The sequence below is a fragment of the Hyperoodon ampullatus genome, assembly GCF_949752795.1.
Source record: "Hyperoodon ampullatus genome assembly, chromosome: 5".
Taxonomy (NCBI): domain Eukaryota; kingdom Metazoa; phylum Chordata; class Mammalia; order Artiodactyla; family Ziphiidae; genus Hyperoodon; species Hyperoodon ampullatus.
The window spans coordinates 105,802,083-105,826,786 of NC_136918.1; the positions used below are offsets into that span (position 1 = coordinate 105,802,083).

The 24,704-nt window shown below is 34.4% G+C and overlaps 1 protein-coding gene across 1 annotated transcript in view; it reads right to left on the reverse strand.

The window, feature by feature from the left end:
- The window catches only part of ZNF654 (zinc finger protein 654), a gene marked incomplete at both ends in the record, with an annotated part of 91,061 nt that overhangs the window by 3,042 nt on the left and 63,315 nt on the right, over positions 1–24,704 (reverse strand). The window contains 4 exons of the mRNA XM_079704785.1: positions 3,244–3,385; positions 9,761–9,900; positions 10,497–10,699; positions 13,414–13,549. Coding sequence (XP_079560911.1) covers positions 3,244–3,385; positions 9,761–9,900; positions 10,497–10,699; positions 13,414–13,549 — 621 coding nt within the window. The remainder of the gene's footprint in view (positions 1–3,243; positions 3,386–9,760; positions 9,901–10,496; positions 10,700–13,413; positions 13,550–24,704) is intronic.

Below are 24,704 nucleotides of genomic sequence, written 5' to 3' on the forward strand. Positions count from 1 at the left end.
GGGCAGGAACCCGTGTCCCCTGCGTCAGCAGGCGGACTCTCAACCACTGCACCACCAGGGAAGCCCTAGGCCCCTGTTTTAAGGTACCAATCTTACATTCTGTGGCAGAAGGGTTAAATTATATGTATTTAAAAACACAGGTATCGGACTTCCCTGGTGGCGCAGTGGTTGAGAGTCCGCCTGCCGATGCAGGGGACACGGGTTTGTGCCCCCATACGGGAAGATCCCACATGCCGCGGAGCGGCTGGCCCGTGAGCCATGGCTGCTGAGCCTGCGCGTCCGGAGCCTGTGCTCTGCAACGGGAGAGGCCACAGCAGTGAGAGGCCCACGTACCAAAAAACAAACAAACAAACAAACAAACAAAAAAAACCACAGGTATCAATTTTTGATGTTAAAAAATACTAAAGTAAAAAAAAAAAGAACTGCTTATGGAAACTCCTTCATAAAGCTGCACTAAATAATATTACTTATTGTACTTATTAAGTAACATTATTCAAATAAGGGGAGAAGTGTAATCCACATGAAGAAGGCGATTACAAACTTTCCAAATCTAATAAGGTATCAGAATAATGAACCTACTGGAAGTTATCTGAAAAGTATTCAAGCTTTGAAACTTTTACTGATGACTCAAAGATAACTGCATCAGCTTTTAGTTGGGAATTTGTTGTCTATCCACCTTAATTCAAGTTATAAATAATGCCTCTAGAATGATCTAAATGCTTGTTTGAATAGAAAGAGATAAAATAATAATATGTCTTTAACAGTTGTGTCTGTGTACCATATTGCCTGCATATGGTATATTACAGATGACAGGGAGGAACACTACTTGCCAGCCTCATGTCCTCTTAGTTCCTTATGTGCTATGCAACCCTTACTTACAGTTCCACAAGCAGACCTTAACTCTGCATATCACTTTACCTCGCTGGTAAATTCCTACCCATCTCCTATTCATTCTTTGAGAATCAACTCTGCCTTGAAAGTTTTTCTGATTCATTCTGGCCCCTACCTTGGGGTAGAGTTAAAAACATTCTCTATTCTTTCCACTGAGAATAATTTATACTTATTTCTTAAAAGCATGTAATATTGTTTTATAATTGTCTACGCCCCTACTTCTTGACTTGGAATTCCTAAATCACAAGGACAGTATCTCATTTTTTGTATCCTTCTGTGGTTAACATAGGAGTTGGCATACAGTGACCTTTGAATAAATGTTTGCAGAATGAATGAGATCAGATATATATTCCACTGATTTAGTCTCCTATAAATCCACCATTTCCAGCTTGGAATCCTTTTCGGAATTCAAATTTCTCATTTCTATAATTGTCAGTTATAAAACCTACCTAGATTTTCCAGATATAGCAAATTCAAATCCATTGCTTCAAAACAATTCATTCTCTTTGTCCAATGTTCTATCTACATCCTCTCTTTCCTCATGAAATTATAATGTACTCACAGTTGCTGAGGTTTAAAAATTTGAGGATCATCACAAAAGGGAACAGGCTACTTTCTTACCTGAAAGCCTTTAACAATTCCAGTATATTTATGGACTGACATTTCAATTTTTAGAGTAGCATTCAGTCCCTTTAGGGTCTATAGCAACCCCACCCCCAACCCCACAGAAACTAAACTCTTCGATTAGTTTTGTCATTCACACACTTCCCCGTTTCTGTGCCACCCTATTAATACCACTGGACAGCTATAAGAACCAAATAATAAAATGAGAAGGGGCTCTGTAAACTACAAATCCTCTACAAATATCAGTATTATCCTCCTCTATCATTTAAAACCCAGCTGAAAGCATCTTCCTCTGTGAAGGCTTTTCAGATATGCTATCTGTAATGTCTCCTTCTGAACTCACACAGCATTGCCTGTGCCTCTTAGCACTGAGGCATGTGAATGATCTATTCCATCAGATAAAAATGTTTTTAATAGAGTGTATAAGAAATTAAGCATATTTTAAATATTTATTTCATCTTTGAATTTTTCCTCTTATCATGTATTCTTAGGTTGACCACACATGTGAAAACGAGAAAGCTCTATGATAATTGGCTGAACTTCACCTATATTGTAAATTTTCTATAACAAAGTCTCTCGATTTTTGGTACAAATGAGAATCATGTTAAAAAGCAGAGATAGATAAATATTTTTTAAAAAGTTTTACAGGTAATTCTGATGTACTTCAAATATTAAGAAGCATTCTATAGCATAGTTTGTTTTTTTCCTTGTTTTTTTTGGTGGGGAGAGAGGTTAACTTTGACAATGCATTTAAATGACATTTCACTCTGTAATGATGAAGCTATTAATACAGTTAGCAAAATAAATAGGAAATAAAACAAATCAAAACCCTCTGATATAATGCTTTTTATCACGGGAATATGATCACTACATGGTCGTACATCTAATGAGTGATGCGATAATGTATGTAATAAATGCATAAATATGTAAAAAAATTAAAATATATTATTTAATGGATGCCTCCTTATATATTTAAAAGTAACCCACATAAAGACTCAATTAAATGGAGCTACCTAAAATGTAAGGTAGCTTTATCTTTCCTATCTTTGTATTCAAAGTTCTGTTAATACTTGAGGAGAAAAAGTAAAAGGATCTGTAGGATCTACTTTCATGTCTATGTAAGAATCATATGTAGAATTGTACTCACTTGCCAGTGGCCCATGAAAAACTTGCTTCAGAACTATTTTTAAAAACAGGTAATGGGTTTTTACTATTATTTTAAATAACACTTTAAAAATTTGTCCTTAGGTTTCAAAAATGTCTCAGAATTCATTATTCCTTTTTACCTAAACACCAAACGTAAAACTATTAACTGTATTTCTCTATGATAGTGAACAGGTATTAGCTATAGTTACAGAAAGTTCATTTGCAAATTAGTTAAGATTCTACATACAGGATTTAGAATAATGTTAAAAGTGCCAGGCTTATTTAATTATAAGAAAAGAGATAATAGCTTCTTATGGAAGCAGTTCCCATACTAAACTTTATGTAACACTAATTTTTTTTTCTCTTTTTTCAGTTATTTTCATTTATGCATACTCTTTGTACCATGTTGGGAGTTTGAGGTGGGGGGGGCAGGGGAGGATATAATATATGGAGAATGTGGCCTTAAAATCCTCCTTTTCTTCAATTACATGATCAAATAAATTTTACCACAAGAGATTCAAGTTTCAGTGAACTGTCATTTAAATTTAATTTAAAATGAAGGGATAAATATGTACTATTTACCTCATCTTTAATGATTTTCATGAAAGGAAATATGACTCTCACATTAGTTGCTGTTCTTAAAAGCTGGTAGCATTGATCTACAAAAACTTGTTTTGAAGGATTAGACTTTAGCTGAAGTTTACTCCATATGAAAATCAACTCCCTGTAAATAAGAAAAGAAGAGAAATATCAAAAATACAGTTTATTCAAATACAGACATTAGCTGTCATTCCCTGATTCTGTAGTGCCCTGGCTGGGATGTATACAAAGTGGGTGTACATGGATATTAAGTTAACTTCCAAGCTACTTCCGCTACCTATTTGGGACTAATAGAAGCTAGGAGAAAAGGTGAGATTAGAAATTGCAATTTGCTTTATGGAATGCATTCTAATTATATGCCAACAAACCTAAGGCATCTCTAGTACTTGATCAAAACAAATTCTAATCTCAGTATACCAATATTAATGATATTGCTTAAAAAATTTAACTTTGACCTTTAATTAATACCCACTTGCAAATTTAGAAATCAATGTTGTAGAATTTCTGCAAAGAAGAAATGGTTCATACTTTTCATTCTATTAAAATACCAAAAGTACTACAGATTAAAAGTGTAAGTATATTATAGTACTGATTCTGAAAATTTATGTTTTATATCATCTACTCTTCCATTAAGATGTAGTATTTTAAACAGACAAGCTATGGACCATTTAAAGTATTTCACAGGTAGATTCTTTTCTAAAATATGGCCAAGGTTATTAGATGAACAAGGTAGGAGCAGTGGGTTTTGAGGCAAAGGAAATCATAAGATATAATTGTTACATTTGGATATCACATTTTAGCAAATTAGAATTCCTTGGAAAGTGTCATAAAAGTTACATAAAACATCATAATCTAAAACGTATTAAAATAATTGATGAAAATGTTTAAAAAAAAAGTGATATACTGAGAATGTACTTTGAACCCAGCACATACAGCTATTAAATCTAAGGACAGCTTGACTACTATCATGAAGGTATGCATCCTCTATTTAGAGAGACAACACAGAACACAAAACAAAAAATGATGGCAAGCACACAGAAAGTAAACCCAAAATTCCTCTTCCATTTCACACTAGCTGTGTGGGTGTTCCTAAGCTTTCGTCCACCACTTACTTTTTTTTGGCACACATATTCCTTTGGAAAGCTCACCAGGTTTCACACCATGTTCCCAAATCTCTAGCTCTGACTTCTTTCCCGGTTTCCATAACTGGATATTTCAACTTAGATTGGTTTCTATCACTTTAATCCATTTAGAACAAATCAAATTCCTGCAAAATTGATTATCTTTTCCTAGATCAATGACACTAAACATTCCTCTAACCTGTCTGGTTCTAACCTGCTTGTTTTTCATAGTCATTATATTTTTATTATATTTTTGCCCACAGTTATATCATTCTTTCTCAGTGCTACCACGTTAGGTCCTTTAATTTTCCATATGTACTTCTATAGGGGTTGCTAAACTGATCTGCTTCCAGCCTCCCAGATTATTGCATTTAGTACTTGTTCAATATGCCTTGTGGTGTTAAAAGCAACAGAAACATGGGCTTTGGTGTCACAAGCATCGGGATTTGAATCCTGGGCATTCTTCTAGGTTGGTTTCCTCAGTGTCAGTTAATGTGCTTCATTTATTCTCATTTTTTGTTGTGCTGATTGCTCTACTTGGAAAATATTTATTTCTAAGATAAGCTTATCTTTCAGAGTCCATATCAAGTGCCTCTTCTTCATGAAAACTTTCATGAATACCCCAAACTAAAGTGATAACTACTTCAGAACAGATCTTATCTCTCTTATTGATTTAATGCCTTTCATATACTTCCTTGTTTATAAGTCCTGTTTCCCCAACTATTAATACATTGTAAATCTTCTCAATGACACATTATATAGTGGAGGTAGTGAAAAAGAACAGGAGATTGGGAATAAGAGACCTACATTTCAATAGGGCATTACATACCAACTGAGATGGTACTCCCCAGTTCACAGTGAACCACCATTTTCTAAGAACAGCCCGAATACACAGGGTTGGAACCTCAGCAGCCATGCCTCCTAAGTGACCCTCCTCACTCCTTAAAATATTAATTCAGGGATGGGAAACTGACCCCAATTAAGTCAGTCAGAATCCCTGGAATGTTCTCAACTCTAAACTATGAAGCCTGGGGACTGTTGGCATTCTTCTGGTCTGCAACAGGAAAGACTGAAGCCAAATGGCAGAACCGAGATACTTTTTAAAAACCCCAGCAATCTCAACGTCCCTGTTAGCAATTATCTTTGAGGACCACCTATAACCCTGCCCTTTTTGTGGCTCATGTCATATCCCAGTATACATTCAATAAATACTACCTTCTCCCTGAACTAGTCAGACATAGGATTTTATCACTTGGAAACTGACTAGTATAAATTCCAACTCCATTTTGTTACTAGCTGTGTGGCTTTTATCTCTTTTATCCAGTTTTCTTATACATAAAAAGAATTAAGAGAGATAAGTGAAAACACCTAGGTGAAATGTCTGGTATATACTGATGTTTAATAAATTGCTCAGATAGTCTTCTTTGTGAAGACCAAAGGGAAAGTTTAATGAAGCTTATGTTTTCCTTTCCAAAAAAGGGTCCTTAAAAAAGAAACAACACAGCACTGATTTGTTGTACAAACACATTTCCCAGGTAGCTAACTGCTAATATAACCACCAAGTTATCTAGTTTCAGAGAGACTATAACAAGGTCTATAGCCACCCTTACCACGTAGATTTTTTTTTTCATACTATACCCATTTTATAGTAAGTAATGTTTAATAGCAGAGGCTGCCTGGGTTTGAATCATTATTTACTAGTTGAATGGCTTGGGCATAATATTATCTACCCCATAAGATTGCTGGAGTAAATGAGATACTGCATATATAAAGCATAGACAAATGGAAGCACTCAGCAAATATAAGCAGCTGCTATTATTATAATATTCTTATTATTATAGATGGTGAGAGAACTGGATTAGTAGCTTGCTTCATTGGCTTGAGACAGAGCAAAACTGGACTGTGATCAGGTTTTGTCCTCAGAGAGGGGAGATGAAGAGTAAGCTGAAGACCAAGATGAAACAGACAACATGGACCTTATAAGCTGGAAAAAATCCTGCTCTTGAAGTTACAGTGAAAATCAACTTTTTTGGACCCCAGCACTCAGAAATATAAAGGAGAGAGGTAGAAGAAATAAGAGGGCAGGCGATCAGAACTCAGCCTACTCAGAAGGAAGGACAAAGAAGCAGGCTAAAGATTCCTTTTCGGTTAGGCAGCTGGGAGTCACACACCCAGCTTCTATTCTTAGAAGGTGACTGTGGCCAGGAGCAGGAAAGATAGGCACTGTTCTATTTTTAAAGTTCTTCCCTAAAGAGTAGAAATTGGTCAGCCAAGAGAAGAAGAAAATAAAATGTTTTCCTGGTCCTTTTTGGTTTGTTTATACTTGATTCCAGTTTACTTCGGAGTGTGTTAAAATGAAAACAATGGATATTCTGTTTAAATAGTTTAATATAGCCAAGGGTAGAGAACATTCCTATCACCATAGGAAAAGATATACTATAATAGTAATGACTATATCCTGTTTCAAAGTAACTACATATTAAGAAATGATAATACTTTGAAAACTATTTAGAAGTGTATGTCTTACCATCGTCTCCTGATCCTCTCCTCTATCTGTAATTTCAATTTACACGGTAAACTTCTGAATAAAAATTTGTATATTCTAAGAGTACAGTCCCATAGAAGATAAATCCACTAGTTTCTAGACCCAGTTCTATTAATTAGCTATTTGACTCTATCTCTGAATCTGAAGATTTTAATCTATAAAATCTATAATATATTAAATAAGTTTATCTTTAAGCCCCCTTCAAGCTATTGTTTTAAGTATGTAAGAACTTAAAATTTGAAAGCATTTATTAAAAAATGTTTATAGCCCATATCATTTCATATTATGATGTTAGGCACATGAAACCTAGTTTTCTCTTAAGAATTAATGACATGTCAAAGTGGTAGGGTTTTTTTTTCTTGTGTGTGTGTGTGTGTGTGTGTACTGGGGTAGGGGAGGCAGAAGTTATTAGAATCTTTTCTAATTATTATTCATGATTTCATCTAATAGCACTTAAGGGTTGGTACTAAAAATACTCTCAAACCACATTCTAAATTACATGATTGCTAGATAAATTTGATGCTTCATAATATTCTGCTAACAATTTTTTTCTGCTAATAATTTTTAAGTGGTTTTAAAAATGCTTAGAAAAACTAATAGTTACATAATACCATTTATATTAGTGTCCCCAAAATGAGTTACTTAGGTATAAGTCTAGCAAAATATGCATAAGATCTACATGAGGAAAAATTCTAGCAAAATATGTATAAGATCTACATGAGGAAAACTACAAAACTCTGATGAATGAAATCAAAGGACTAAATAAATGGAGATATGTTCCATGTTCATGGACAGGAAGGCTCAATATTGTCAAGTTATTAGTTTTTCTCAACTTAATCTACAGATTCAATCCCAATCTAAATCCCAGCAGGTTATTTTATGGATATGGACAAACTGTTTATGTGGAGAGACAAAAACCCAGAATAGCTAATACAATACTGAAGAAGAACAAATTTGGAGGAATGATACTACCCGACTTCAGGACTTAATATAAACTAACATAATGAAGACAGAGTTGTACTGGTGAAAGAAGAGACATATAGATCAATGGAAGAGAACAGAGAGCTAGAAATAGACCCACATAAATATAGTCAACTGTTCTTTGACAAAGGAGCAAAGGCAATACAATGAAGCAAAGATAGTCTTTTCAAGAAATGGTGCTAGAACAACTAGACATCCACAGTAAAAAAAAAAAAGAGTCTAGACACAGACCTTATACCCTTCACAAAAATTAACTAAAAATGGATCATGGTCTAAACAGAAAACACAGAACTACAAAACTCCTAGAAGATAACATAGGAGAATACCTAGATGACCTTGCGTATGTTGATGCCTTTTTAGATATAACACCAAAGACATGATCCATGAAAGAAATAATTGATAAGCTGGACTTCATTAAGATTGAAAACTTCTCTGTGAAAGACAATATCAAGAGAATTAAAAGACAAGACACAGACTGGGAGAAAATATTTGTAAAAGACTCATCCAATAAAGGACTGTTATCCATAATATACAAAGAACTCTTAAAACTCAACAATAACAAACAACCCAATTAAAAAATGGGCCAAAGACCTTAACAGACACCTCACCAAAGAAGATATACAGATAGCAAATAAGCATATGAAAAGATGCTCCACATCATATGTCATCAGGGAAATGCAAATTAAAACAACAAGATACCACTACACACCTATTAGAATGGCCAAAATCTGGGACACGAATAACAAATGCTGGTGAGGATGTGGAGCAACAGGAAATCTCAAACACTGCTGGTGGAAATGAAAAATGGTACAGCCACTCTGGAAGACAGTTTGGCAGTTTCTTACAAAACTAAACATACTCTTACCATACGTTCCAGCAATCGTGCTCCTTGGTATTTACCCAAAGGAGGTGAAAATTTATGTCCACACATAAACCTGCACACAGATGTTTATAGCAGCTTTATTCATAACTGCCAAATCTTGGAGGCAACCAAGATGTCCTTTAGTAGATGATGGATAAATAAACTGTGGTACATCCAGGCAATGGAATATTATTCAGCACTAAAAAGAAATGAGCTATCAAGCTATGAAAAGACGCAGAGGAACCTTAAATGCATATTACTAAGTGAAAAAGGCCAATCTGAAAAGGCTACATACTGTATGATTCCAACTATATGATATTTTGGAAAAGGCAGAACAATGGAGATAGTAAAAAAAAAAAATCAGTTGTTTCCAGAGGTGGTGGCAGGGGTGGGAGGGAGAGATGAATAGGCAGAGCACAGAGGATTTTTAGGGCATGCTCTGTATGATATTATAGTGATGGATATATGTCATTATATATTTGTCCAAAACCATAGAAAATTAACACCAAGAGTGAACCCTAAAGGTAAACTGTGGACTCTGGGTAATTAAGATGTGTCAATGTAGGTTCATTCTTAGTAAAAAATGTACCATTTGGTGAGTGATCTTGATAATGGGGGAGGAAATGCCTTTGTGGGGGCATGCCTGTACCTCCCTCTCAATTTTGTTGTAAAACTTAAAACTGCTCCAAAAAATGAACTCTTAAAAAAATTTAAAAATAACACTCTAAATTTACTTTAAAACATAACTATTTTATTGTAACACATTCCTTAAATATCAACACTATTAATTACTGGTACATGATCATTTTCTTTTTTAATCCTTACGATAGGTCTTACAACCTGTTGTTTTTTGCACAATAAATGTGGGGGGAAAAGTGGCTTAACATTTTCATATAACTTTAAAAAAATATATAAACTACAAATTCTGCTAACCAATTCTCCTTCTGTACCCCATCTCACCATTTCAATTTCTATATTAGGAACACTTACCAGATACAGTACATTTCCCCATTCTGGAGCTGTGGAATAAGAAAGGATTCACAGAGTTGCAAGGCTAACATAGTCTTGCCTTCTTTTTCAGTGTTACAGATGATATCAATTCCACTCTTACAATCAGTTTTCAGTAAATGCTATAGGAGAAAAAGAGAAACCAGTTTGTATCATTAAAAATATCTAGAAAGATAGGTGTAATAAATGTTTAAATTAAGCATTCAGAAGAAATTAGATTTCTAGTTTTCTTCTACAAAGACAATGATGAATTGTACAGAGATATTTTCATGTTTTCATAGTTTCACTATATAGAATCTACAGTTTACAATGACTACTTTTAATCTCAATGTCCACAGCTTGTAGGCATGTAGGGTCCATATTCGAAAGAGGTTCTTTCATCTTAAAAAAAACCAAAATAACAAACATATGCATTTAATTTCTTACGATTTTATTTAAAATGCAAAATCATAAAGCTTCTCGGTTTTTATTTAACCTCTGTCACACCAGAAGCTCACTTAACATGAATAAGGCTTATCAACAAAAATTTTAATTTCATCATTTGTTAATATCAGACTAATTCAATATGAGCTTAAAGAATGGTGCCAAAGGGAACATCTAGATAATGTAATCTTAAAACCTTTGATATTACTGTAAAAGGAATTTAACAAGAATGGGCTACTTTTTTTTTTTTGGTAAGGTTAAAATGGTAATAGGCAAACATAATCTCAAACAATACCTCCCGGAATAGGTGATCTTCTACAGGTGACATAAACAGACATGTGAAGAGTGCTTGATGGAAGTACAAGTCTTTACTGATTTCTGGGTGATTTATACAACATTTAATAAGAGCCATTGCTTCAGGTATGCGTTCACAAGCAATTAGATATCTGGCACGTAGTTCGAAGAATAGTGGATTTTCAGAACTTAAATATTTGTTCACTATATTAAAAAGAAAACAGACTCTTATTACTCTCATGAAAAGCCTGTCTCAAACTTTGTTCTTTGACACCTTAGCGCTAACATGTGGTATCTAATTAATTCAACTATTTAATTAAACAGTATTTTTCTTATTAGGAGTTTATTTGTGAAAAGAATGTTCAGTTAAATGATTGGAAAAATGGAAGTAAGAGACACCAAAACTGTGCCCAAGAAATATTTGCTGATTCTTTCTCAGTCTAAAAAGTAAGCAAAATTAAAAAACAAAAAAAAACATGAAATATTCTTTTTTTGTGTTCACTAATGTTAAAATATGTTTCAAATGACATGGGATCTGGAATTTCTTTCTAGTCTAAGATTACGTACTTTATCTTCTTACTGACCAGTATTTTCATTCCTATAAGATTAAAAGGCTAAATTGTAATTTGTTATTAAACCATATTAATTCAGGTTAATTATAGAGAAATGTAATCTGAATTAATGAAAAAGTTCAATCATAAAAGAAATATATTTTATTACTTTCAAACAAAAAAATTAAGTTACAAGTAGTGCCAAACAGGACTGCTTATTAATATATGCCCATGTGTCACTAAGGATAATTACTAATTAATACTTGCTTTTACACAATTTTAAAATATATAAAAACCTTTATCTATATAAGTTCATTTAGACCTAACAACAACCTCATGACAGGTATAATATTAATACTTGTTTTACAGATCACAAAACTGAGTCTCAGAGAGGTCAAATGACTTGCCCAAGGACAAAGAATTAATTAAATAAGTGGCAGAGCAGGAACTGGAACCCATATTTCATGATTTCAAATCCAAACATCTTTTAATTAGTTATATATGTTTAATCAGTAGCTTCTGAAATGCCTATGAATAATGTTTTATTGGGGCTTCAACATTTGCCTTGCACTTCTGTTTACACTATACGATAAGCAGACAATGATTTTGTATAGTTGATGCAAAGATAAACTTCAGACTGATCTTTACCCTGATGATCACCAACTAGAGTACAGTCATCTACATTAATGAGGTTCTAGAGCAGCTTTTCCCAAAGTGAGGTATGCTAGTGTAAGTATAAAAGGAATATGTATGAAAGGACTATATACATATTATAAACTGTATATATTGAGGCCATCAACCCTCACACCAACAAGCAACAGATTTGTTCTAGCTCCTACTGAAAGGAGCCTAAAAGCTACCCTAAAACCCCAAACTCTCCTCCCCTGTTCTCATTCCCTATGATTCTGTCTTTGCCTAGCTCCTGTCCCCTCTGGCCACATTCTCCAGTTTCCTCAGAGATTCCTTCAAGGTTGTCACCCTTGCCTTCCCTATATTTGATGGTTCATACTTTTCCTCAATAAGTCGACTCTTCCTCCTCTGATCTAACTACTGCCTCCCTCTTCAGTTTTTTTCTTTTGTTTTTATTCCTTTCCAAGACCCTCACATCAGGTGCTACTCTCCTTTGTATCCTTTATATTTATACCACACCATTGTCACATATACCTTAGCTCTTTCCTTCTAGTCTTGTCCTACCTCCCATCTCATTCCACCACTGCTTCTCCTGGTCTTATCTCTTTTTTCATCTTCTCTAACATCTCTTCTAGTCCTCTACACTTGTATCTGGGGTCAGCTTGCTCTTAAGCCCTAGAATCATAGCCCCTTCTCCATTCAGTTCTACTCACAACCCACCCCACTCCTTTACCTGGGACAAATGGAAAGATCCTAACCTGCTCAGGCAACTGGTGGTGTGAAATGTCTTCTCACCAGACCAATATCTGAATGGTTCCAGCTGGCAGGTCTTGTCTTTCCCTTTGGCCATGGTATAATTGCACTCCATAGGCTCTCTCCATGCTCTCAAATGTGTCCACACTTCTGTGCTTATTTACTACTGCTCAGCTTACATTCTAAGTTTTGGTGACCCAAATGTTCTGGGGCTCAGGAATAATATGGCAAATGTTTTTTTAAAAAGAATTAACTAGAAATAGTTGACAGAGCTTCCTGCCTTCAAAAGCAGATTTTGGCTCACAGGAACCACTGTGTATCTAGGTTGGAGAGGAAGTGATGTCCAAAAGGTATGCAGGTGGTAAGGGGATGAGACAAAACTTAACTTCTATTAATGAATGAAGTTTGGGAAATACTGCTCTAGAGTATTTGGAATCGAAATTTACTTACTCATTTAATTAGTCACTCATTCACTTATGCATTCATCATGTGGTCATTCATTCAGTAAACAAATATTTATACTGAGCACTGGCTAGGTGTAGGATATATGGTAGTGTATATCAAAACAAAAGCTGAAGGAGTTCCATCCTTCACAGAGTTTCCTGTATAAGGGAGATTCCATGTGCTTAAGCAGGGTGTTTTTTTGTTTGTTTTGTTTTAAAGGGTGTTCCTACTTAAATAGATTTTAAAAAACATAACTGAAGTGAAAACAAACTCTGTAAAAAGCATGGGGATACTAAATATGTTAACACTCTGAATTCCCATTTTAACAGGAAATTACTAGAAATAATTGTACCTAATCTTATGTTAAGTCACTCTTGGGCTGGGTTAATATAACAAATTAAACACACTTCATGTGAAAATACATTACTCTTATTCAGTATTATAAAATAAAGAAAAATCACTATTACTGCTCTAGTTAGAAAATGAAATTGTATTTGCTTCTCACAAATGTTGGTTTAGAGTTTGAGTCTCCTGAAGTACCTATCTCCTGAGATGCTGGCTGGGCTTTTAGAACAGCTTGCAACACTGGATCTTCCCATGGGCCACCATCTCTAATGATTCGAGTCACCAGTTCCAGATTCACATTTCCATATCTGCGGAGGTGATTCTGGCATTCCTAGGAGAGAAAAATCATTTTGGCTTTGTGAATTTAAAGGGGTTAAAAACTAAACTTGATCATCATTGTCAATAAAATGACTGATGGTCAGTGAGGCAGCTGTTAAACTACAGAAGAGAAAGGGTTTCTTTAGTAACCTAATTAGGGTGTCAAAACCCCATTAGTACACAAATAGGCTTTAATGCCAAAGGTTACACAGTTTGTACATAATTGGACTTAGAAAATCCCATTATAACAGGGATGAAGTGTAACCTAAGGGAAAAACATATGGGATGCATCATTTCTAGGAAAAGAACCAGGCTGCAAAAACCTAATGGAAAAACTTACAGGATGCATCATTCCTAGGAAAAGAACCAGGTTGCAAAAATGTAAAACGTTTATGTTCAGTTATGTGAGGGTTCGTAAAGTTTCTGTTAACAATGGCAGGCCTAACAATAAGAAGGTAATAGAGAGGTCCCTGTCCAATTCAGATTCTGGTTGGCAGGTAGGTACAGGTCTCTGTCCCTGATCCCAAATGTAGAGTCTTAGGTGTAGCAGAAAGCTGGAAGATGGAAATTCTATTCCACTTTGTTGTGTAAGTAGATTTATAGTCTTGGGATGAGAAATGACAGGCTGAAGGAATGAATCCAGGCTATACTATGAAGACTTTGGATTAGGTTTAAGATAAAGATACTATTGATAAGTTGGGCATTAACTGATAATTTGTCTATGCCTTTTGGGGAATTTTTTTAAAAAGATATTTGAAATGTTTTTAGAGAATCTGTTATCTTAGACTTGTGATTAAAATATGAAATATGTAACAAGTTTGTAAACAATGTTTAATATTTAGGAAAACTTGGTTTACTGAATTTATAAATTTATTAGACTTAGATTTACAAGATTTAATCATTTGATTATGATGCTTTGATTCATTATATACTTTGTTAGGTATTTTTTAAAATGTTTCATGGAATTTAATTTGATAATTTAAAAAGATTAACTGAAGGCCTAGTGAAGGTATGGATAGATTTATTTTTTTAATGCATAAATTGAGCTTAAGGCCTTAAGAAAAAACTAGATATTGAAACTGGCAATGCTAAAAACTGGAATAAACTGCACATCAATTAAAATACAAGCGACTGTCAGAATTTCTTTCTGTGCTAAAAAATCCCTCAGACATGAAAAACTTAGTAACAGTTATAAAGCGAAGCTTCAGGATAAAACCATATATATTTACAAATTTTATTTATCAGATGAATCATTAGGCTACATATTCAAAGTGGCAGTGAACACTTTGCTTTTATTAAATTGTCATGCTCTTTCATCGTTTCAACATTCCAAAGTGATATCTATATGCCACTTTTCATTCATTGTTAAAATACATGAAAGAGGTTTTGTTTTATAAGAGAACAAGGCAGTAGAAGGAATCAAGTTTCAAGATGAAGAATCATTCAAAGAAGCCAAAGGATCATTAAGTCAAAACATGAAAGTAAGTATCTTCTAAAAGCTACTTAGGGAATTCCCAAATTAAAATGAGCAAGCAAGCAAACAAAAACCCTATAACCAAATGGGCAAGTTACTTAACCTCTCTGCTCCTTCAGTTAACTCCTCTACAAAACGGATACTAAAAACACCTACTTCATAGGATTGTTGTGAGGATTAAATAATACACAGTATTGAAAAGTGCTTAGGACAATGCATAAGTACTTAATAAATGTTAGCTATTTTTTTTCTATTTTTTAAGATTCTGAATAAATATTTTATTTTAGGACACCCAACTGCCTTAGCATAAAATTAATTTCTACATTTCCATGTGTCAGCATATTATAGCACTCATAAAAATATGGTATAAAGTTATTGATCAGCCATGATTGTTTTAACACATGGAACATAGTAATGATCTGTGGCAATGACTTCATGGTTAAAAACAATCATCGATTTCAAACCTCAAGGTAAACAAACTCCTAAATTACTCTAGACATACATATTGCTGCCCATACAAATTAAACTACTGTAAGATGGCTTTTGGTCCAGTCAAAGCACAAGAAATAAGGTGAGCTGGATGCCAGCCCATGAATCCCTGATTAGGCTTTAGCTCTGCTGCTGAGTACTTGGACAGTCTTTCTTTCTAGCTGTGTTAGGATAGGTGAGGCACCAATCATACAGCCATTAGTGCTGTGAGACCTAGAACTGGACTTGGGCCTAAAGTCAAGATATGGTGAAACAGGTCTATTGCTAATTTCTTAAACTTGGCTGAAAATAAGAAACACTTGGAGGTCCTGTTAAAAAATGATTCCCAGACCCCAATTCAAACCTACTGAATCAAGGTTTCTAGGAGAAAACCCTGATAATCTGTATATTTAACAATCCCTACCCCACAGTCAACTCTGGCATACTTTTTGATTGTATTGGGTTGGCCAAAAAGTTCCTTCGGTTTTAAAGTAAAAATAAGACAATTGTTGCATTTTCACCAAGAACTTTATTTACCATTTTGTTCCACTACCTTCTGCCATTTTTCAGGCAACTTCATAATTCCATCTTGCCAAAACTTTTTATCTTTTTGAGCAAAGAACTGTTCCAGGTGCCTTTTATAGTCTTCCAGGGAATTGAAATTTTTTCCATTAAGAGAATTTTGTAAAGACCGAAATAAATGGAAATCCGAAGGTGCAATGCCTGGTGAATACGGCGGATGAATCAGAACTTCCCAGCCACTGTAACGGTTTTTGCCTGGTCATCAAAGAAACATGCAGTCTTGCATTAACCTGATGGAAGATTATGTGTTTCTGTTGACTTTCTGGATGCTTTCTGTCGAGTGCTGCTTTCAGTTGGTCTAACTGGTAGCAGTACTTGTTGGAATTAATCGTTTGGTTTTCCAGAAGGAGCTCATAATAGAGGACACCCTTCCAATCCCACCATATACACATCACCTTCTTTGGATGAAGACCGGCCTTTGGTTTGGTTGGTGCTGGTTCATTTCGCTTGCCCCACAATCTCTTCCGTTCCACATTATTGTATAGTATCCACTTTTCATCGCCCGTCACAATTTGTTTTAAAAACAGAACGTTTTCATTATGTTTAAGTAGAGAATCGCATGTTGAAATACAGTCAAGAAGGGTATTTTTGCTTAACTTATGTGGAACCCAAACATCAAAGCGATGAACATAACCAAGCTGGTGCAAATGATCTTCAACACTTGATTTGGATATTTTGAGTATGTCGGCTATCTCCCGCGTGGTATAACGTTGATTGTTCTCAATTAATGTCTCAATTTGATCGCTATCAACTTCCACTGGCCTACCTGACCACGGAGCATCATCCAGTGAGAAATTGCCAGTACAAAACTTCACAAACCACTTTTGACACATTTGATCAGTCACAGCACCTTCTCCATACACTGCAAAAATTTTTTTTCACGTTTCAGTTGCATTTTTACCTTTCTTGAAATAATAAAGCATGATATGCCAAAAATGTTGCTTTTTTCTTCCATCTTCAATATTAAAATGGCTATACAGAAATTCACCAATTTTGATAAGTTTTTTTTTTAACACACGATGATATGACAGCTGTCACAATACAATCTAACAAAATTGTTTCAAATGAAGTTAAAGACAATTAAGCACTACTAGCTACTAGAGCCATCTTACAGAAAAAACTGAATCAACTTTTTGGCAAACCCAATCCCTCCTACATTTGGAGTGCACTTTCATAAATGTTTATACTGTAAATTATATACCTGTACTCCTACCAATCCTTCTATTAAAGATTAGTAAATTAGCTTAAATTCATTTTTCTAATATAAAAATTATAAATGAAAGTTTTGTTTTTTGTGTGCGTGCCCTCCTTGAGTCAAGTACACCATATTTTGGAGACCACTTCTATGGGGAAATAACTCTGGATAGGAAATAGAGATGAAAGAAAGATTTCACTTTTGTCTATTTAAAAAGACACAGGATGAAAGAAAAGTTTCTAAGTATCTTCTGGCTTATTTTTCCTTAAATAGTATCGTGGCTTTTTTGGATGATATTCAATTTAAAAGCCTCCCAAGTAAAAAAGGAAACACTTAAATCACTATAGAATTTACAACTTTTCTAGAGTATATTCATATTGTGGTTTTTTAGAATGTTTACTTAATTAAATTTGGACCTGTATATTAACCTCATCCTTTATTTACCCACTGCACTGTGCTAAATATAATTTCCTCAGAAACTTATATTCAATCTTGTGTTTTTGCCAAAGGCAGAGAGAAAACATAACTACCTCACTCTTCTTTCAGAATCCGTTTAGTTCCAAAGATGTTTCTTCCCCACACCTGCTGCCACTTTAGAGTTAGTTGGCCACCACAACATGTCTGTGAAGCTGCAGGTCAGTGTTCTGGCCATTACACAAACTTGATCTGAACCCTTTCGCTTATCATAGGATAAAAGTTCTTAATGCCCCAACTTCATATTTAAGGACCTCTGGATTTACCTACCTACTCACTCACCTATTATTGTACATCATGACTCCTTTTCTCCAGCCTGGTCTCTTCCATGTCTCCCAAACTTATCTTGTTCTTTCTTGCCTATGCCTTTTCTTGTATCATTCTCTTTCTCCTACAACTTTCGGTAAACCTATCTAAATCCTTTCTTAACTATTTTTCCACAGAGAAGCCTCCACTAGCCACCTCAATCCATAATAATTCTTTCTCCTGCAGTACTGAAAATCTGTACCACTCCACTCTTCTGGTACTCATAATATAGGAGGAAGGCCTTGCATTACTAATTAGGTGTTGCCATCTTACTTCCTAGGTAGTTAAAAGCTTCTTCAAACAGTCAGAAAAGGAAAGGTATATCAGAGAAGACGTATTTGCAATAATAAATAACTTTTTTAATCAAAATAGGAATTTATAGAAATCTGTGTAAGTAGAAGCACTATGAAATATCTGTCTTATTTTGAATGAAATGCAGATTCCAGAAGAAAAGTATAAAATACATGTCAAATTCATTCATAAGCAAGCTACTGCAGCAAATCAAAGCAAAAATACAAAAGGTATTCAATGTGGTTAATTTATAAAAACAAAGCCTTAAAATACAGTAAAATCTTTACAATACTTTGAAATGAGAATGATCATGATATCTTTTATTATTATATTTTCATCGGTTATCTTATGGCAAAGCACTTTAAAAGTGGTAAAATTCAAAGATGTTAATGCAGTTTTCTTTTACAAAAAGACAATTCTCACAAATTTGCTGTTCATTTCTGTGATAAGTTCCTAAGAAGTATTTACCTGATGTTTTTGAAAACATAAACATTCTGAGTTTGCTCATATAAAGAGAACAGTATACAGTGAAAAAGTTACTGCTTTGTAAAAGAAAGTTCTTAAGGAGAAAATCATTTAAAATGGATGTTTGGACGTATTTACATCATTACATGATTGTTGTTGCCCAAAATCGGTATCACCTATAATGCTTGTATCTATGCCATTAAAAAACTTAAACTAGAATTTTCTGTTTAAAACAATCCTTCAATAAGAACCTGCTGTATAAAAAAATAAATTCTAAAATTCTAAAAAAAAAAATTCTTCATTTGGAGCATTTTAATGAGTTATTTTGTTTAAAAAATGGTTGCTATTCAAGAAAACAATGATTGATTTCATAAACAATAGAAATTCAGTAGTCAAATTGCAAATTTGCAAAAAGTTGCAAAATTGCAAATTTTTTATTAAAAAAATTATAAATTTGGTGGAAGGCATTTAAAACTGAGTATCAACATTTAGAAAAAAAATTTTTCCATTTGGATCTACCAAAGGAATCTTTTTCACCTATGACAACTATTAAAACCAAGTATCAAAGCAAACTGAACTTAGAAAATCAGACTTTGAAGTACTATATGAACTGTTAAAAATTTTTCAAAAATAAAGCACATTCAGTCATACTGATGTCATTAAAGTCTTACACTGTTAAAATATTTTACTATGTATTTTTGTGTTTTATAATGTATTATAGTATTAGTGCACATACATAAATAACAAATATACATATATTGGGGATATGTGCTCAAACTTAAAAAAAAATCTGGATGGGTATAATATCAGAAGTCTGGGGATTCCTGGTTTTAGGAATTATTTGTTTTTATGCTTGTGTTTGGAATCAAATATAAAACTCATCTGCTTCTATTGATCCTAATGTCATGGCAGTTTTCTTCAACATCTCCTGATCTGCTTCTTCCTTGCCATTTCTATAATTTGCACTCTAGTTGATGCCTTCATCTGCTGTCACTCAGGTAACCAAACTAAAGTTTCTTCTTCCTCCCTCTCCCAGATAAGGTGGTCTTGAAAAGGCTTCAAAATGTTAGGACCATGAAGCATTTAAGATGGTAGTATAAATAAAAATGTTTCTTTAAACCTATTCTTTTGACATATACATTATTGCAAACCCATGGTTACATCATTTCATATAATAGATTAGGGAATACTGGAAAGAATGCTGGGTTGAGAACAGGATTTGGGCCCTTTTTCTGCTTCTATAAACCTCAACTCCACTGGAGCTTGATTTTCTGATCTATAAAATAAGGGATTATTGGATTAAATAATTTCTAAAGTGACTCTCAGTCTTAAAATTATAAAAATGCATTAATGTATATAAATTACACATATTTGATGTTTTAAAATAACTAGAATCATGTACTTAGTGAACTATTTAAGATACCTCTTTTGGGGCTTTTGAAAAAAACAAATATTTAAATATGAGTAATTGTCTCCTGTTTAATAAACCTGATTGCATTTTTATACATTAAAATTTTAGGTAACAATGTAAATGTTACTTAAATTAGCAAGCAGTTTTTTTTCTGAAGCGGAAGGCAATCATAAATACAGTAAAACTATCAACTTAGAGTATCATCAGATTTCAAAATTAATTGGTGGTTGCCATGCCAATAAAAGCACAACCCTGCCCTACTATCAATATTTTAAAATAAGTAATGAAATATTATGGCCAACAGAGAAGTGCTATTGTTACAGTTCTAGCCTCTAAGATAGACCCTGAAGCAGAATTCAAGTATATGCAAGATTTATTTGAGCATAGATTCCTACACAGAGAGCTAAATGTAAAATATGACTCAGCAGAAAGAGTACTGGAGTCAGTCAAGAGAACAGGTCACAATACAGGCTATGCTACAAACTGAGCAAGTTACTTAAGCATCAGTAAACATTGCTGAATGAATGAATTAATGAATCTCTCTGGTCTTTGGTTTCATCATTTATTAAAAAATTAGATTGGACTTAATATCCTCTACAGTTCTTTACAGCTAAATTTTCTATGAGCTAATATTTTATCTGGGAAAATATAAACTACTTCAAGCAGTAATATGTTGATAATTCTAATTATTATGTATTAAACACACTCTACAGAATCAGCTTTCAGTGAATAACGAGTGCCTCAATGATCGTGATATGCTTTTAGAACTCATTTCAAAGATAAGTCCTATCACTGACTTTAAAGGCACATATATGTCTGCTCCTGACAACACACAGATTGCAAGATACTCAGGATATTAAGATCTTCATTTATGTTGGATACTATGGTGTGAGTAACTATCAATGTTCATCTCTTTTGAGATGACTGCTCTTCCATATGCCCAGGTATACCGGCCTTTCCTGAGATATGCAACTTACTGATGTTGACAGCCCGTTTGTTTGTTTGTTTGTTTGTTTGTTTTTGTGGTACGCGGGCCTCTCACCGCTGTGGACTCTCCCGTTGTGGAGCACAGGCTCCGGACGTGCAGGCCCAGCGGCCATGGCTCACGGGCCCAGCCGCTCCATGGCATGTGGGATCCTCCCGGACCGGGGCATGAACCCACGTCCCCTGCATCGGCAGGCGAACTCTCAACCACTGCGCCACCAGGGAAGCCCTGACAGTCCTATCTTTTGGAGGCTTGCTCTTGGTCCCTTGAGCTTAACTATCTCAAGTTTATTTATTATATATTTTATGCTTGAAATAATTCTGGGTCTTTTATCTCTTCAAAGTGACTGTAGAACTTCAACAGTTGAACCAAAGTAAAGTGTTTCCTACTCAAACAGATTATTAAAAAAAAAAAAACACAGAGAAAGTGAAAACATTTCTGAGGCGGTGATATATAAGAATTATTAACCATGAGTAATAATTTCAAGATAAATGCCAGAGGAAAAATATCAAAGCTTTTACCCATTTCAACACAAGATTTATCTAAGGAATACAATCTTTACAAAATGATTTCAGAATCTGAAACTTTAATTTTAACATAAATCCCTCTTACTCCCAGTGCTAAATATGTGGCACACTTGTCAAACATGTTTCTTTCATAGATAGTGAAATCTTTTCCCTTATACTTTTCTCACAATTAAACATCCTTCAGTTTCTTTTTTCTTACACATCGTCAAAGTATAATCTAAAAGTAAACATTTGATGGTTTCATCCCATGAATACATTTATTGATGTCTCCCCCATCTTACTGTACACAGTGGTAACCAATGGACCATGAAGTAAACAGCTTCAGACAATACACCTCATTGTTCCTTATTTTTTAAGAGTCCAGCAAGGATAATACATCTCTAAATAGAATTTTTTTTAAAGAAAGAAATGGCTAGACATCAAATAGAAATGTCTATGGACTTACTTATCCTTCCTTTGTACTGGCAGACATACCAGTCCCCCTTAGGGGACTCAGACTACTAAGTGTTGGAAACAAAGGGATGAAAGTTAGTCTTTGCCCACCAAATCTAATTACGTCGTAGTTGGAGAGACTATCAAACCACAGACAGAATATAGATTAGTGCTTTGTAACAGTGGAAAAACTTAGGTGGGGCAAGTCATTTGCAATCAAGATGGAGTTGTGCAGAGACAGGAGAGCTTCTATTCAAGCAGAAAATATGGGAACACAATTTTGAAACTGCTTCTCACTTATGTCTTGTTCTTAAGCTGATATGGTTATATTTAAAAACCTTTTAACCAGCAATACAAAGTGGATTTGAATACCAAGATGAGGAATTTGCCAAATTAAGTATTTGGGAAATTTCTTCCAAGTAGCCTAGGGAGGAGGGGACATGGTCCCAGTTTTGAGAAGGTTTTAGTGGAACGTTAATAGTTCTAAACTTATTCCTATTAGCTACAAATAATAAAATCTGGGAGATGTGCTGGTCTTATGACCACGATGAATATATACTCTAACTTCTCAGGGGAGACCAACACTTGCCCCAGTGAAACAGGGTGGGCATAACGATCTATTGTGGCTGGTTCTTTTACTGCTGATTATTTTTTGCTCCTTTTAAGATGCTATTGCAGGAAGATAGCCTTGGGCCTCCTCTTGTTTGGAAGTTTATGTCCCCTACCTCCTCCCACCTCCTTCCTCTACTCCCCCAAGGAAGGTCAAGCAGATTTAAAAATAGGGTGAAGTCCCAGGAAAAAAAGCTTAAGGAAGGCCAACTTCTAGTCTGAACAAAAAAGATCTTTGTAATTTATACACTGACCCCAAAGGATGGGGATAGAGTTTTCTCTGAGATCAAGGTAGGCTCATTAAAACATTTGTAGAGCTCTAGCAGTAACGCTTTTAATTACTGGTTGGCATTTTGTTGACTACTCCCGGGTCTCTCTTTCTTTTTTTCCCCTAAATTAAACAAGTGAACAAAAATCTTTATAACATCTATTTTTCTCTTGATTAATAAAAAGTATACATGTTCTTGGATTAAAAAGAAACAAATTAGGAAGATACATATATAGACCCATGAAACTAAACATTATTGCACATCATCAGTACTTGGATATTCCAAAGATATTTAAAACTCGTGTCTAGAATGGAACTTATCTTCTTTCTATATCCTCCTCTTCCCCCTATGATCACTGCTCACTTAGTGAACAGCACTACCCTACATGGTTACTTCAGCTCAGATGCCCAAGAATATACTCGATCCCTCCCTATCTTCCTTACCTCCATCCAATCAATAACATAATCTGAGATTTTAGTTCCTGATTATTGTGTGTGTGCTTTTATTTAAAACTTGTATTTTCTTTTTTCAGAATCATTTCTGATATTAATAGGATTTTCATAATAACTATATGAACAATAGTGTGCTAATTTTTACTTGTTTCTTCAGGTCAGTCCTATTTTTTTCTGTAACAACTCTGTGTAAATTCTTTGTTTGGATCACTTCTAAATCAGCTGGCATACTTCTTTTATTTGTTTTCCTGATAAAAGATGTAGCTGGTTTGTTTTCCAAGTATTTGGACTATTTACTTCTGTTGCCCTCTCTCATAGACTATAGGGCCTGGCAGCTGTATTATTAAATAATATTTTTCCCTTTAAAAACCCCAGACATTATTTATTTATTCTGGCATTTGTTACAGTGAAGAAGTTCACTGCAGACCTGATTTTATTCTTTCCTTTGTGAGAATCCTGTTTGTTCTACAGGAGTCTTGCATCTGTAGGAATTTTTCTTTATCCTGAAAACTGAAATAAGATACAGCTGTATGTAATTATGAATTGAAAATTAATGTTTAAAAATTATTTCCTTCACTGATTTGGATTTTCCTGGAGCTAATCTGCTGTTGATCACCTTCACCTCACTTTTAGTTTAGTAGTTTCATCTCCATACAATATTTTACTTCCATACATTCCTGAGGTTGTCCCTTCTTTACAATTTCACTTCCAGTTTCATGGAAGATACCATAGACTCAACCACAGCAAGAACATAACTGATCCTTTTTTAAAAAACTGTCTTATCTTACCATGTAACTGATGGTAATGGTATTAGTCTCTTTATTCATCTTTACCTAGAGTATTTAGAACAGAGAGCTCTTTTACTAATGGGTAAACAGGTCTCTGTCAAATCCTTCAAGCCCAAACAGAGAAGGTAAAAGTTTATAAGTTTGATTTGTTAGATGAATGGCCCATGAGGCAGTAAATTATGAGGAAGCTACAGTGGGAGACAAAACTTTACAAAACTTTCTGACCTCTGGGTATTGGGGCAGGCTGCATTTAGTTTGGGTCATACAGTCATTCTCTCAATGGAAGGAATGCTCTCATGTAGAGCCATACATCCCATTTTTAATGTAGGTATAACACGATTCCTGTTCTGTTGGTTCTGCTGCACACCTAGTGCATTTTCAAGAAGCACCAACAAGAATGAGATTGGTCACATACCAAATGCCCCACCACCTGCTATTTC